The sequence below is a fragment of the Salvelinus alpinus genome, chromosome 1, assembly GCF_045679555.1.
Source record: "Salvelinus alpinus chromosome 1, SLU_Salpinus.1, whole genome shotgun sequence".
In the NCBI taxonomy this organism is placed as follows: Eukaryota; Metazoa; Chordata; class Actinopteri; order Salmoniformes; family Salmonidae; genus Salvelinus; species Salvelinus alpinus.
In genome coordinates, this window is record NC_092086.1 from 94194944 (window position 1) to 94210073 (window position 15130).

Consider the following 15130-nt stretch of genomic DNA (forward strand, 5'->3'; position numbering starts at 1 on the left):
TACATGATTCCATATGTGCTAATTAATAGTTTTGATGTCTTCACTATTATTCTACAATTTAGAAAACACTCAAAATAAAGAAAAACCCTTGAATGACTAGGTGTGTCCAAACTTTTGACTGGTACTGTAAGTATTCAGACCCTTTGCTATATGACTCGAACTTGAGCTCTGGTGCATCCTGTTTCCATTGATCATCCTTGAGATGTTTCTACAACTTGACTGGAGTCCACCTGTGGTAAATTCAATTGACTAGACATGATTTGGAAAGGCACACACCTGTCTATATAAGGTCCCACAGTTGACAGCGCTCGTCAGAGCAAAAACCAAGGCATGAGGTCGAAGGAATTGTCCATAGAGCTCCGAGACAGGATTGTGTCGAGGCACAGATCTGGGGAAGGGTACCAACAAATTTCTGCAGCATTGAAGGTCCCCGAGAACACGGTGGCCTCCACCATTCTTAAATGGAAGAAGTTTGGAACCACCAAGACTAATCCTAGAGCTGGTCGCCCGGGAAAACTAAGCAATCAGGGGAGAAGGGCCTTGGTCAGGGAGGTGACCAAGAACCGGATGGTTACCCTGACAGAGCTCCAGAGTTCCTCTGTGGAGATGGGAGAACTTTCCAGAAGGACAACCATCTCTGCAGCACTTCACCAATCAGGCCTTTATGGTAGTGTGTCCAGATGGGAGCCAGTCCTCAGTAAAAGGCACATGACAGCCTGCTTGGAGTTTGCCAAAAGGCACTGAAAAAGGCGCTGAAAAACATCCCCACAGCATGACGCTGCCACCACCATGCTTCACTGTAGGGATGGTGCCAAGATTTAACTCTTTGGCCTGAATGCCAAGCGTCACGTCTGGCGTAAACCTGGTACCATCCCTACGGTGAAGCATGGTTTTGGCAGCATCATACTGTGGGGAGGTTTTTCAGAGGCATGGACTGAGAGACTAGTCAGGATCAAGGGAAAGTTGAACGGAGCGAAGTACAGAGAGATCCTTGATGAAAACCTGCTCCAGAGTGCTCAGGACCTCACACTGGGGCAAAGGTTCACCTTCCAACAGGACAACAACCCTAAGCACACAGCCAAGACAACGAAGGAGTGGCTTTGGGACAATTCTCTGAATGTCCTTGAGTGGTCCAGCCAGAGCCCGGACTTAAACCCGATCTAACATCTCTGGAGAGACCTGAATATAGCTGTGCAGCGACGCTCCCCATCCAACCTGACATAACTTGAGAGGATCTGCAGAGAAGAATGGGACAAACACCCCAAATACAGGTGTGCCAAGCTTGGAGAGTCATAGCCAAGAAGACTTGATGCTGTAATTGCTGCAAAAGGTGGTTCAACAAAGTACTGAGTTAAGGGTCTGAATACTTATGTAAATGTTATAATTCAGATTTGTATTTTTAATACATTTGCAAACATCTGTATAGAATGACACGCACATTTGGGATTTAAAGTGAAAAGGAAAAACAGTTCCTTATTAAACCAAGAATGATATCATCACTCCATTGTTACACATATCTAATGGGATTCAATTAAGTAAAATGCTTCCTCTGTGGTACCATAAGCTCTGAGTCAAGTATCTGAGTTCATTTATCCAAGAGTAGCTAGACGTTCATAAGTACCTGAGAGCTCCTTTGTCCTCAGGTGGGAGTGCAGTGCACATAGTGATGAACACTCAACTCAGAGCAACAAACATTCCCATAGCTATTCTTCAACAGAATGATAGTAGCACATTAACCAAGAAGATAGCTGACTTCTAAAACAATTTGTGTGTTGGGCAGGAGAAGCAGTATTTTTTTTAACGAAAGAAAGGAGATGAAAGATAAATGCAGGAATTGCCTGTTAATGAGGCTAGGAGAAAATTATGATTATTCCAGACACAGTAGCGTCTACAGTAGTTTTCTATGCTTTGTATTCCTATAGTTCTAAACATAGACCTAGATGATTCCACATCAGTCTCTTTCTCAGAAGAGAACAATTGTAGCATGGGATTAAGCTCAGTGTCTCGAGCCCTAGATACAGTATTACTGAAGCTACAGTGATTAAAACTCCTAACCACACTGCTAGGCTAACTACTATTATTAGCTAAAGGACTAATCATAGGACCACAGTGTCCAGCAATCCAATAAACTGGCAGCGCCAAACATGGCAACCTGCTCTATATTCACGGTCAGTTCAGTATCAGGACTGCAGAGCAGAGGTGTGAGGTTCAGTACAGTGGAGTGTGAATTCCTAACACACAGAGGAATTAGTCATGTAAATACAATAGAAATTGATGAATGCCTACAGGAGAGATTTAACACTTTGTCAAACAGAATTTTTCCCAATGCTGGCATAAAATCGCTGTTTGTTTTGAAGGCTGTGGCGTGTGACTGTTGGGCCACTGCATGGTTTGATGTATAATTCATGGGGATATCGCTCATAAAAGTGAAATAGCCAACATCAAAAGAAATAAAAGGTCACCACAGCCCTGTTCATTGCTGTAGTGCATTAAATTAAGCAAAACAAAGCGCTGCTACAGGACAAAATAGGAGGCTGGTACAAATGCTTATGAATAGTTGTTCTGCAACATAATGCCAATAAGAAAAACAAAGCATTACTAATTTTCATTCAGTGACCCTAGTTTAGACCTGTGGATGAACAACAATATAATTAAAGTGTAAATGTTGGTTAAATGCCACCCATAATATTTATGTAAAATCTCATTAATATGGTGATGGACTCTCTGATTATACAGCACAGATGACTTGGACTCTTGGTGTCATCACTCGGAGATAGGTAAGAACATTTCAAACTTCTCATCAAACAACACTATTGTGAAATACACAGACATCTCTATCCAGACATCTCCTAAGCTAAGCATCCCTGGTGATGCCAGAGCTGGAGATCGACCCAGTACTGATTGACTGAGAAGGAAAAATGGGTTCAGTACTGAGGGAGTGAAGAGGAAAGATGGGTTCAGTATGGAGGGAGTGAAGAGGAAAGATGGGTTCAGTATGGAGGGAGTGAAGAGGAAAGATGGGTTCAGTATGGAGGGAGTGAAGAGGAAAGATGGGTTCAGTATGGAGGGAGTGAAGAGGAAAGATGGGTTCAGTATGGAGGGAGTGAAGAGGAAAGATGGGTTCAGTATGGAGGGAGTGAAGAGGAAAGATGGGTTCAGTATGGAGGGAGTGAAGAGGAAAGATGGGTTCAGTATGGAGGGAGTGAAGAGGAAAGATGGGTTCAGTATGGAGGGAGTGAAGAGGAAAGATGGGTTCAGTATGGAGGGAGTGAAGAGGAAAGATGGGTTCAGTATGGAGGGAGTGAAGTGGAAAGATGGGTTCAGTATGGAGGGAGTGAAGAGGAAAGATGGGTTCAGTATGGAGAGAGTGAAAGGAAATATGGGTTCAGTACTGAGAAACAAAGATGGGTTTAGTACTGAGGTAGAAAAGAGGAAAGATGGGTTCAGTACTAATAAGGAAAGATGGGTTCAGTACTCAGGGAGTGAAGAGGAAAGATGGGTTCAGTACTCAGGGAGTGAAAAGGAAAGATGGGTTCAGTACTAAGAAGGAAAGATGGGTTCAGTATTGAGGGAGTGAAAAGGAAAGATGGGTTCAGTACTGAGGGAGTGAAAAGGAAAGATGGATTCAGTACTGAGGGAGTGAAAAGGAAAGATGGATTCAGTACTGAGGGAGTGAAGAGGAAATATGGGTTCAGTACTGAGGGAGTAAAGAGGAAAGATGGATTCAGTACTGAGGGAGTGAAGAGGAAATATGGGTTCAGTACTGAGGGAGTAAAGAGGAAAGATGGATTCAGTACTGAGGGAGTGAAAAGGAGGACTAAATACTCACTGTCTAGGAAGTCAGCAGAGATGGGGTCAGTCATCAGCATGTGGGATGATAGCAGCTTATAGACCTCCCCATGCTCACGCTCAGGGAGAAAGTTCAAGATATTTTGGTCCACCATATCTGACTGATACAAAAGGATAAAAGGTGGGAACGTCAGTGTCTATGGCCCATCATTGTCCATGCACATGTCATATCACAGTCATATTATAAGGTACATATTATAAGGTAGTTAGTGTCCCAATTGCAATAATGTATACATTGATTTGAATTAGTATATTTTGATCATAATTGGAAGCTAAAGTAATTTTTTTGTTGGTACTTTTTTTACCCCTTTTTTCTCCCTAATTGGTAGTTACAGTCTTGTCCCATTGCTGCAACTCCCGCATGGACTCAGGAGAGTCGAAGGTCGAGAGCCGTGCGTCCTCCGAAACACGACCCCGCCAAGCCGATTTGCTTCTTGACACACTGCTCGCTTAACCCGGATGCCAGGAGTCGCTAGAGCGCAATGGGACAAGGACATCCCATCCGGCCAAACCCTCCCCTAACCCGGATGGCGCTGGGCCAATTGTGCGCCGCCTCATGGGTCTCCCGGTCGCGGCCGGCTGCGACACAGCTCGGGATCGAATCCGGATCTGTAGTAACGCCTCTAGCACTGCGATGCAGTGCCTTAGACCGCTGCGCTACTCGGTAGGCCTTGGAAGCTTAACGTTTAACGCATCATACAATCAGAAACATGGTGGTTGCAAGATTTAATCTATATCCTTGTTTAATGTGCAGCTATTTTAATATACATGAATATTAAGTTACAAAGAACAATGCTGCTAGATCAGCCTAACTCTCACTCACCGGTAAATGGGCAATGAGTGAAGACACGCTGTCGGACACATATATAATGTTTCCATCTGTAGTTAGTGCTATGAGGAAACCGTCTAAAGCCTGTGGAAGGAAAACAAAGTGATTATTCTAATACCAGCTACTATAATTGTTGTGTGCTACATTTGTTTCAGAGGTGCATCATGGGTAATGCTGGTGCTGGCGTACAGCGGTTCATCAGGATGTCAAAATACAGTATTCCTTCCAGTACAAGTGAAGGATGTCCTTTGGCTTTATTTAATATCAGAGGAGATTAACGTGGTGCTAAGCTGATTTTACCTCCAGCATCAACTGGGTGAACTCCTCATTACTGAGGAACGAAGGCTTCCAGTCCTGCCGTATCTCACACGACTCGGTCTGTGCTGTGATTTCTGAAACAGAGGATAAGGCCAGGAATAGAGGTTAGATGGATCTGTTAGCACTACACTACTGCTATCCCCGACAAAAAAAAATCTTGGTCGAGCAAGAGTCATCTGTTCTTTCAACCAATCGATTTGTTGAAATGTTAAAATGTGTATTTTTAGACACATCCTGTGTTTTAATCAAATCAACTATATGCACTGAGCTTGTCTGATGCTTTAAGCAAACTGTTTGAGTAAATAATTAAAGACACACTCGTGACTAGAGGGAGTTTGACCGCAATTGATTTGAATGTGCCGGGCCTGGCTCAGACTTGCTGCGCCGTGTAAAAAAAAAAAAACTGAGTGACTGTGTGACTAGCACCCATTGTCTCTTTCTCCTCCCTGCTGCAGCGACCACCACAGAACATCAACAGTGTGTATCTCGCTGTTCGTGTTGCTGAAGCTGCAACATAATTAGATCCATTTCTGACTGAAAAGTTCTGGTACCAAAATCTCTCATTTGTTTAGGAAAAACATTCCCTATTCCCTCAACCCTTGCTCTCTTTACGTGACACATGTACGCATCACATGCACGTGACCAATAGGGCCTGGCCTATAACATATCATAATCACATCAATAAATTGGTTAATACAAAACTCTGAACACGTGACAGCAAAACAGATGCAGAGGACGTGACAAATAAACTTGAATCGGGGGAATGTTTACTGGTTGCTCAGGAGGTTAAAGGGAAGTCAGATGTATGGAATACATTTTACTGGTTGTGGAAAATACTGGAGATCAAGAAAAAGAAGCTAAGGAGCAAGTGCCACTTGCATATTATGTTTGCCAACAGTATCTATTAGATGACAACATCATTTTTCTGACTGTTTGGAACAATGTAATAAACACTGAATAAATAAGCGTACCAGAGGGTCTGTTGTAATGTTTTTTTGTAAAGCCTTTATTACAGCAAATACTAAAAACAGTCACATTCATTCGTGAATGCATTTTCCAATTCGGAAAGGTTTAGGCCTATTTATTGTTTACGCTAATTATGTAATGGTCGCTTTATTTTCAAACTAAAATGCTTGATTGCATTTCATATCATGAATGACTCCTATGCTGTGTGATGACATTAACAAATAAATGATTGATTGATACAGTAGCCTATATAAGTATTGAAATATAGGCCTAAGTTAGTTAAGCTACTAAGACTAAACAGGATGCGCTCCTAGGCCTATAGCTCGATGATGGAATACAAGGCTGCTATACTAAGCCTACTAATGATAATAACATGACTTATCATTATAGTAATGATGATCATAATAATAGTAATAATAACAAGAAGGAGATCAAGGAAAAAAGAGGGTTATTATTATAAATATTATTTTTCTGACAATTTGGAAGAGTGTAAACAACAGCAAATAAATTATAAATTATACCAGAGAGGCTGCTCTAACAAAAAAAAGTGTAAAGCCTTTATTACAGCATTGCAGAAATTAAAAACAGCCACATTTGTGAAATTGTTTATCATCTGACATGTTGTGGTTGCTTGAGGATTGGTGATCAGTAGGTTATTAAACAAACACTCACAGGCAACAGAAGCAGGATCTGTCTTATTTCTGTAGATATATAGTGCATTTGGAAAGTATTCAGACCCTTTGATTTTTTCCACATTTTGTTACGTTACAGCCTTGTTCTAAAATAGATTAATCGTTTTTTCCCCCATCAACAATCTACACACAATACCCCATAATGACAAGGCAAAAGTTTTTGTATTTATTGCAAATCTAATAAAAAATAATAAGGGGAAATATCACATTTACATAAGTATTCAGACCCTTTACTCAGTACTTTGTTGAAGCACCTTTGGCAGCGATTACAGCCTCGAGTCTTCTTGGGTATGATGCTACAAGCTTGGTGGCACACATGTATTTGGGAAGTTTCTCTCATTCTTCTCTGCAGATCCTCTCAAGCTCTGTCAGGTTGGATGGGGAGCATCGCTGCACAGCTATTTTCAGGGCTCTCCAGAGATGTTCGATCGGGTTCATGTCCAGACTCTGGCTAGGCAACTCAAGGACATTCAGAGACTTGTCCTGAAGCCACTCCTGCGTGGTCTTGGCTGTGTGCTTAGGATCGTTGTACTTGGCCCCAGTCTTAGGTCCTGAGCGCTCAGGAGCAGGTTTCCATCAAGGATCTCTCTGTACTTTTCTCCATTAATCTTTCCCTCAATCCTGACTAGTCTCCCAGTCCCTGCCACTGAAAATCATGTCCAATCAATTGAATTTACCACAGGTGGAATCCAATCAAGTTGTAGAAACATCAAGGATGAACAGGTGCATCCTGTTTTCATTGAGCTCAATTTCGAGTCTCATAGCAAAGGGTCTGAATACTTATGCAAATAAGGTATTTCTTTAACAAAAAAAAATATACAGTGGGGAGAACAAGTATTTGATACACTGCCGATTTTGCAGGTTTTCCTACTTACAAAGCATTTAGAGGTCTGTAATTTTTATCATAGGTACACTTCAACTGTGAGAGACGGAATCTAAAACAAAAATCCAGAAAATCACATTGTATGATTTTTAAGTAATTAATTTGTATTTTATTGCATGACATAAGTATTTGATCACCTACCAACCAGTAAGATTTCCGGCTCTCACAGACCTGTTAGTTTTTCTTTAAGACGCCCTCCTGTTCTCCACTCATTACCTGTATTAACTGCACCTGTTTGAACTCGTTACCTGTATAAAAGACACCTGTCCACACACTCAATCAAACAGACTCCAACCTCTCCACAATGGCCAAGACCAGAGAGCTGTGTAAGGACATCAGGGATAAAATTGTAGACCTGCACAAGGCTGGGATGGGCTACAGGACAATAGGCAAGCAGCTTGGTGAGAAGGCAACAACTGTTGGCGCAATTATTAGAAAATGGAAGAAGTTCAAGATGACGGTCAATCACCCTCGGTCTGGGGCTCCATGCAAGATCTCACCTCGTGGGGCATCAATGATCATGAGGAAGGTGAGGGATCAGCCCAGAACTACACGGCAGGACCTGGTCAATGACCTGAAGAGAGCTGGGACCACAGTCTCAAAGAAAACCATTAGTAACACACTACGCCGTCATGGATTAAAATCCTGCAGCGCACGCAAGGTCCCCCTGCTCAAGCCAGCGCATGTCCAGGCCCGTCTGAAGTTTGTCAATGACCATCTGGATGATCCAGAGGAGGAATGGAAGAAGGTCATGTGGTCTGATGAGACAAAAATAGAGCTTTTTGGTCTAAACTCCACTCGCCGTGTTTGGAGGAAGAAGAAGGATGAGTACAACCCCAAGAACACCATCCCAACCGTGAAGCATGGAGGTGGAAACATCATTCTTTGGGGATGCTTTTCTGCAACGGGGACAGGACTACTGCACCGTATTGAGGGGAGGATGGATGGGGCCATGTATCGCGAGATCTTGGCCAACAACCTCTTTCCCTCAGTAAGAGCATTGAAGATGGGTCGTGGCTGGGTCTTCCAGCATGACAACGACTCGAAACAGACAGCCAGGGCAACTAAGGGGTGGCTCCGTAAGAAGCATCTCAAGGTCCTGGAGTGGCCTAGCCAGTCTCCAGACCTGAACCCAATAGAAAATCTTTGGAGGGAGCTGAAAGTCCGTATTGCCCAGCGACAGCCCCGAAACCTGAAAGATCTGGAGAAGGTCTGTATGGAGGAGTGGGCCAAAATCCCTGCTGCAGTGTCTGCAAACCTGGTCAAGAACTACAGGAAACGTATGATCTCTGTAATTGCAAACAAAGGTTTCTGTACCAAATATTAAGTTCTGCTTTTCTGATGTATCAAATACTTATGTCATGCAATAAAATGCAAATTAATTACTTAAAAATCATACAATGTGATTTTCTGGATTTTTGTTTTAGATTCCGACTCTCACAGTAGAAGTGTACCTATGATAAAAATGACAGACCTCTACATGCTTTGTAAGTAGGAAAACCTGCAAAATCGGCAGTGTATCAAATACTTGTTCTCCCCACTGTATATGTTTTCGCTTTGTCCTTATGGTGAATTGTGTGTAGAGTGATGAGGAACATTTTTTATTTAATCAAATTTAGTATAAGGCTGTAGAGTAACAAAATGTGGAAAAAGTAAAAGGGTCTGAATACTTTCCGAATGCACTGTGTATGGATGATATATAAAGCCAGGCACATTTAACAGTTACTGTAGGCTATTGATTATAGACCAAATTAAGTTGGGGTTTTCTCTCTCATCATTTTTCTTAGACAATTACGGCAAGGGCTGTTTTCTCGTTTCCTAACTCCGGTGTCTTGTACACCATGATCAAAAACAATTATAATTCTACTGCTCGACTAAAGAAATCATGGTCGACCAACAGCCTATCGACCAAACAATCGGCCAGTCGACTAAACACACCAACATCCAGGGGACCATCGCTACCAAATCGGCTAGTAGTGGAAGAATCCTGATGAATACCTCTGAATAGACCCAACTGATCAAGCTCTCAGATAAAATAGGAGACACATAACAGAAGAGGAAGAGCGGTTAAGAAATATTTACATTTACATTTACATTTAAGTCATTTAGCAGACGCTCTTATCCAGCGACTTACAAATTGGTGCATTCACCTTATGATATCCAGTGGAACAACCACTTTACAATAGTGCATCTAACTCTTTTAAGGGGGGGGGGGGGGGTTAGAAGGATTACTTTATCCTATCCTAGGTATTCCTTAAAGAGGTGGGGTTTCAGGTGTCTCCGGAAGGTGGTGATTGACTCCGCTGACCTGGCGTCGTGAGGGAGTTTGTTCCACCATTGGGGTGCCAGAGCAGCGAACAGTTTTGACTGGGCTGAGCGGGAACTGTACTTCCTCAGAGGTAGGGAGGCGAGCAGGCCAGAGGTGGATGAACGCAGTGCCCTTGTTTGGGTGTAGGGCCTGATCAGAGCCTGAAGGTACGGAGGTGCCGTTCCCCTCACAGCTCCGTAGGCAAGCACCATGGTCTTGTAGCGGATGCGAGCTTCAACTGGAAGCCAGTGGAGAGAGCGGAGGAGCGGGGTGACGTGAGAGAACTTGGGAAAGTTGAACACCAGACGGGCTGCGGCGTTCTGGATGAGTTGTAGGGGTTTAATGGCACAGGCAGGGAGCCCAGCCAACAGCGAGTTGCAGTAATCCAGACGGGAGATGACAAGTGCCTGGATTAGGACCTGCGCCGCTTCCTGCGTGAGGCAGGGTCGTACTCTGCGAATGTTAGATATCCCAGATCGGGACTGTTTCTGTCTAAAAGCCATCTCGTAAACACTGACAGATGTGACCTTGATTCTGACAGGAGACTGACAGGCTGACTACACCTCTCGCATCACGTGAGCGAGCGTTGCAAAATACATTTAGAAATCGATATTATTCAATTATTGTACCCACACTGCTCGCACACGCCAATGAGCGTCTGCGTTGTCAAGGGCTAAAATAGAAGTCAGTTCTATTTGTGACGCAGATTGCGCTGCAAGTCCTCCCTCTCCCATCTCCTCATTGGTTTATAGAAGCAGGTACCCACGTGCCATCTCTTCATTGGTTATACCCACGTGGGTGACTGAAAGACGAACGAGGTCGGTGGTGGTAATGCACCTAATTTATGAAAGTTGCCAATCACAATATAAAGTCAAGAGAAGAAAAAGCCTGGAAGGAGAGATGACTAGAAATGATTCGGTTGACCGTTTTATGTGTGGATTAATTGGCGGAGTAGACGACCTTGTGCATTTCAGGTAAAATAACAACTCAATGTTTATATCCCAGGACAAATTAGCTAGCAACAGCAAGCTAGCTAAATCGGACAAATTAGCTAGCAAGTGCAAGCTAGCTAGCTAATTTGCCATAAATGTTTAATCCTTTTCGACCTGTCCCCAAATTAATATAGTTGGTTCAGAGTTTGTTTTGATATTTTAACCTGCGTGTCGTGATCGCGTTTGGTGTGGGGGGACAAAATACATTTATGCACGATGGCGCACGCGCGCAGGCGGTTTGGTTTGTGTGAGTTGAAGTTCTGTCTGTCTGGGCCAAGCTTGGTAGGGAAGTGGAGAACTCCTCTCTTTTCTCTATGTTCCTGTCTGAAAAAATACTATACTAGACAACTAATGCCCTCCACCCTCCTAGTTCCTTCCTTTTCCCACCCGTTCTGGGAGCAGTGATGTTCTTTATGTAGAGGGCAGGACACAAGTGCCACATGCACACGCATTTTACATTTGAGTCACTTAGCAGACAGACGCTCTTATCCAGAGCGACTTACAGCTAGGTCATTCATCTTAAGATAGGTGGGACAACCACATATCACAGTCATAGTAAGTACATTGTTCCTCAAAGTAGCTATCAGCAAAGTCAGAGCTTTAAGGAAAAGACAAGTTCAAGTGTTGATGTTTTTTGGTTGTTTTTTAGACGCTACACACACACAGGTCAGCAGGTGGCCAACGTCAATGTGATGAATGACGCAGCCGACTACATTACACATTCCTACCTTTCTGTGTCTGCAGGAAGTTGATCGTTCTCTGCAGTATGGTGGACTTGTCCATCTTGCGCGGATGACCTTGGCCTTGCAGCATGGTGCACAGCTCCTTGATGAGCACATTGAATTGGTCTCTTCTTTTCTTTTCCGATTTGTTACGAGATGCCCTTTAATAGAAAACATGATAAATGTACAGGATTACATTTCTCACCCTTTACACTGAGTGTACAAAACATTAGGAACACCTTCCTACTATTGAGTTGCAGCCCCTTTTGCCCTCAGAACAGCCTAAATTCATCGGGCAAGGTGTCGAAAGCATTCCACAGGGAGCCAAGTTGGCTGGATGTCCTTTGGTGGTGGATCATTCTTGATACACAAGGGGAACTGTTGAGCGTGAAAAACCCAGCAGCGTTGCAGTTCTTGACACACTCAAACCGGTGGGCCTGGCACCTACTACCATACCCCGTTCAAAGGCACTTAAATATTTTGTCTTGCCCATTTCACCCTCTGAATGGCACATACACAATCCATGTCTCAAAGCATAAAAATCCTTGTTTAACCTGTCTCATCATCTTCATCTATGACTTGCCTAGTTAAATAAAGGTTAAATAAAATAAAAATCTACACTGACTTAAGTGGATTAAACAGGTGACATCAATAAGGGATCATAGCTTTCACCTGGATTCACCTGGTCAGTCCATCATGGAAAGAGCAAGTATTCCTAATGTTTTGTACACTCATTGTAATTTAAAACTTTGAACATATACACTTTATACATTATTTATAAAGAAGTGCATTTGAGGACAGTAGCTAATGCGCAAAAGATGCAGTGGAAGTTACGAGCTCAACGATTCTACATACAGCTTCTTATTTATGAAACACACTCAAGCTAAGAAGTGACAGCTGCAAATAAATAACCACCATCACAATTCACTCATTCCTCAGCCACCATAAAACAGCTCACAGCTTGCAGGATGCTTAGAGAAGGATGATAGTCTAGTGAAACCCAACAATATCCCTTCTGATATCACAAGCAAATGATTCTGAAGATTCATCCCATATGGACTTATTTTTTAATGGAAAACACTCTGATATCAACAGCATAGCATGTACAAAATCTACCATTAAAACAAACAAACATCTTTTTTTGTGCTTGTAGTTTTTGCTGCCATTCTCCCCACACAAACCTTCGATGAATCTGACCCCAGCTGAACCCACCAGAAAACTGATACAGTGACTAATGATTTAAAAGTCTACTTTCAGTCACGCTTGTATGCATCATTACTGAAAAGCAAAAAATGGCTTGACCTTGTTGACTATATTTAACAGCTTCCTATGACATTTTGTAAACTGTCTAGGCACAGAAACACTTGTCTTTGTGCTGAAGGTGTTGAGGTTTATAGAGCTGAAAGTGTGAAGAGTCTTCACATCAGGAAAGCAAACACCTTCACAGATGGAATGTCAAAGTAGGGCCATGCCAAGAGGACCTTTCATTAACACATACAAGCTGAAGTAGGGAACTTCTCCGTCTGCCTCATCTCTCGTCCTTACACTCAACCTTCTGTCTCTCATAGGACACACACACACACACACAACCATTACACACACACACACTGGTGGAATACCTTTTTGCCCTGTCTTTCTCATCTTCATCCATCAAATCGTCCACACAGCTGCTGGTGCTAGAGGGAGAGGGGAGGGGGAAACCAGTTGGAATGCTGTTTCTCTGAATTAACACCAAAGTCATCAACAGATAGATACAAAGCAGATACAAATCCCCCTCTCCCATACAACATTATGAACAGAGATAGACACCCTTGGAATGGAAACCATTCTTCAAAATGTAATCTTATACAACAGCAGTCTCCAACTATGGTCCTAAAGAAACGGACTTGTGCCCAGATGCTTTATTCTAGGGTGTTCACATAGTACAGTAGTCGACCAAGTATATCCCTGCACACAGTGCAGTCAGAAAGTATTTATACCCCTTGACTTAATCCACATTTTGTTGTGTTACAGCCTGAATTCAGAATGGATAAAATATAATTTAAAAAAAATAATCACCCATCTACACACAATACCTTGTAATGACAAAGTGAAAACATGTTTTCGACATTTTTGCTACTTTATTGAAAATGTAACCATAAATATCTAATTTACATAACTATTCACACACCAGAGTCAATACATGTTAGAATCACCTTTAGCAGCGATTACAAATGTAGTTCTTTCTGGGTAAGTCTCTAAGAGCTTTGCACAACTGGATTGTACAATATTATTATTTTGAAAATTCTTCAAGCTCTGTCAAGTTGGTTGTTGATCATTGTTAGACATTTTCATGTCTTGCAATAGATTTTCACGACTATTTAAGTCAAAACTGTAACTGTAACACTCAGGAACATTCAATATCGTCTTGGTACGCAATTCCAGTGTATATTTGGCCATGTGTTTTAGGTTATTTTCCTGCTGAAAGGTGAATTTGTCTCCCAGTTTATCCTAAAAAAACTCCCAAGTCCTTGCAGATGACAAGCATACCCATAACATGATGAAAATACTGTATGAAGAGTGGTACTCAGTGATAAAGTTAATTTATTTGCCACATTTTTTGCAGTTTTACTTTAGTGCCTTATTGCAAACAGGATTCATGTTTTGGAATATTTTTATTCTGTACATGCTTCCTTCTTTTCACTCTTTCATTTAGGTTAGTATTGTGAAGTAACTACCATCCTCAGTTTTCCCCTATCACAGCCATTAAACTCTGTAACTATTTTAAGGTCACCGTTAGCCTCATGGTGAAATCCCTGAGCGGTTTCCTTCCTCTCCGGCAACTGAGTTAGGAAAGACGCCTGTATTTTTGTAGTGAATGGGTGTATTGATACATCATCCAAAGTGTAATTAATAACTGCACCATGTTCAAAGGGATATTCAATGTCTGCTTTTTTATTTCTTCTTTGCTAGGCATTGGAAAACCTCATTGGTCTTTGTGGTTGAATCTGTATTTGAAATTCACTGCTCGATTGAGGGACCTTACAGGTAATTAATTGTATGTGTGGGGTACAGATGAGGTAGTCATTTAAAAATTGTTAAACAAATCAAATCAAATTTTATTTATCACATACACATGGATAGCAGATGTTTTTGATCAATTTCCATCAATTTCCATTATTAAAGTGAGCTGGAGTTGAGTCAGTATGTTGGCAGCAGCCACTCAATGTTAGTGGTGGCTGTTTAACAGTCTGATGGCCTTGAGATAGAAGCTGTTTTTATTATTGCACACAGATTGAGTCAATGCAACTTATTATTATGACATGTTTACTCCTGAACTTAAATTAGGCTCGCCATAACAAAGGGGTTGAATAATTATTGACTCAAGACTTTTCAAATTTTTAATTTTTAATTAATTTGTAAACATTTCTACAAAGACAATTCCACTTTTACTTTATGTGGTATTGTGTGTAGGCCGGTGACAATCTCAATTTAATACATTTTAAATTCAGGCTGGAACACAAAATGTAGAAAAAGTCTTTCTTAAGGCACTGTATATTGTTAGAATGTAGGGTACCTCGGTAAGTCATAC

At 41.9% G+C, this 15130-nt stretch overlaps 1 protein-coding gene across 2 annotated transcripts in view; it reads right to left on the reverse strand.

Moving 5' to 3' along the window:
• The window catches only part of npas2 (neuronal PAS domain protein 2), an 81867-nt gene that overhangs the window by 32159 nt on the left and 34578 nt on the right, over window positions 1-15130 (reverse strand). For both annotated transcript variants that reach the window (XM_071334544.1, XM_071334545.1), the window contains exons 3-7: window positions 13179-13235; window positions 11566-11720; window positions 4979-5070; window positions 4673-4762; window positions 3830-3950 (exon numbers count right to left, since the gene is read on the reverse strand). In XM_071334544.1, the coding sequence (XP_071190645.1) occupies window positions 3830-3950; window positions 4673-4762; window positions 4979-5070; window positions 11566-11720; window positions 13179-13235 (515 nt within the window). The remainder of the gene's footprint in view (window positions 1-3829; window positions 3951-4672; window positions 4763-4978; window positions 5071-11565; window positions 11721-13178; window positions 13236-15130) is intronic.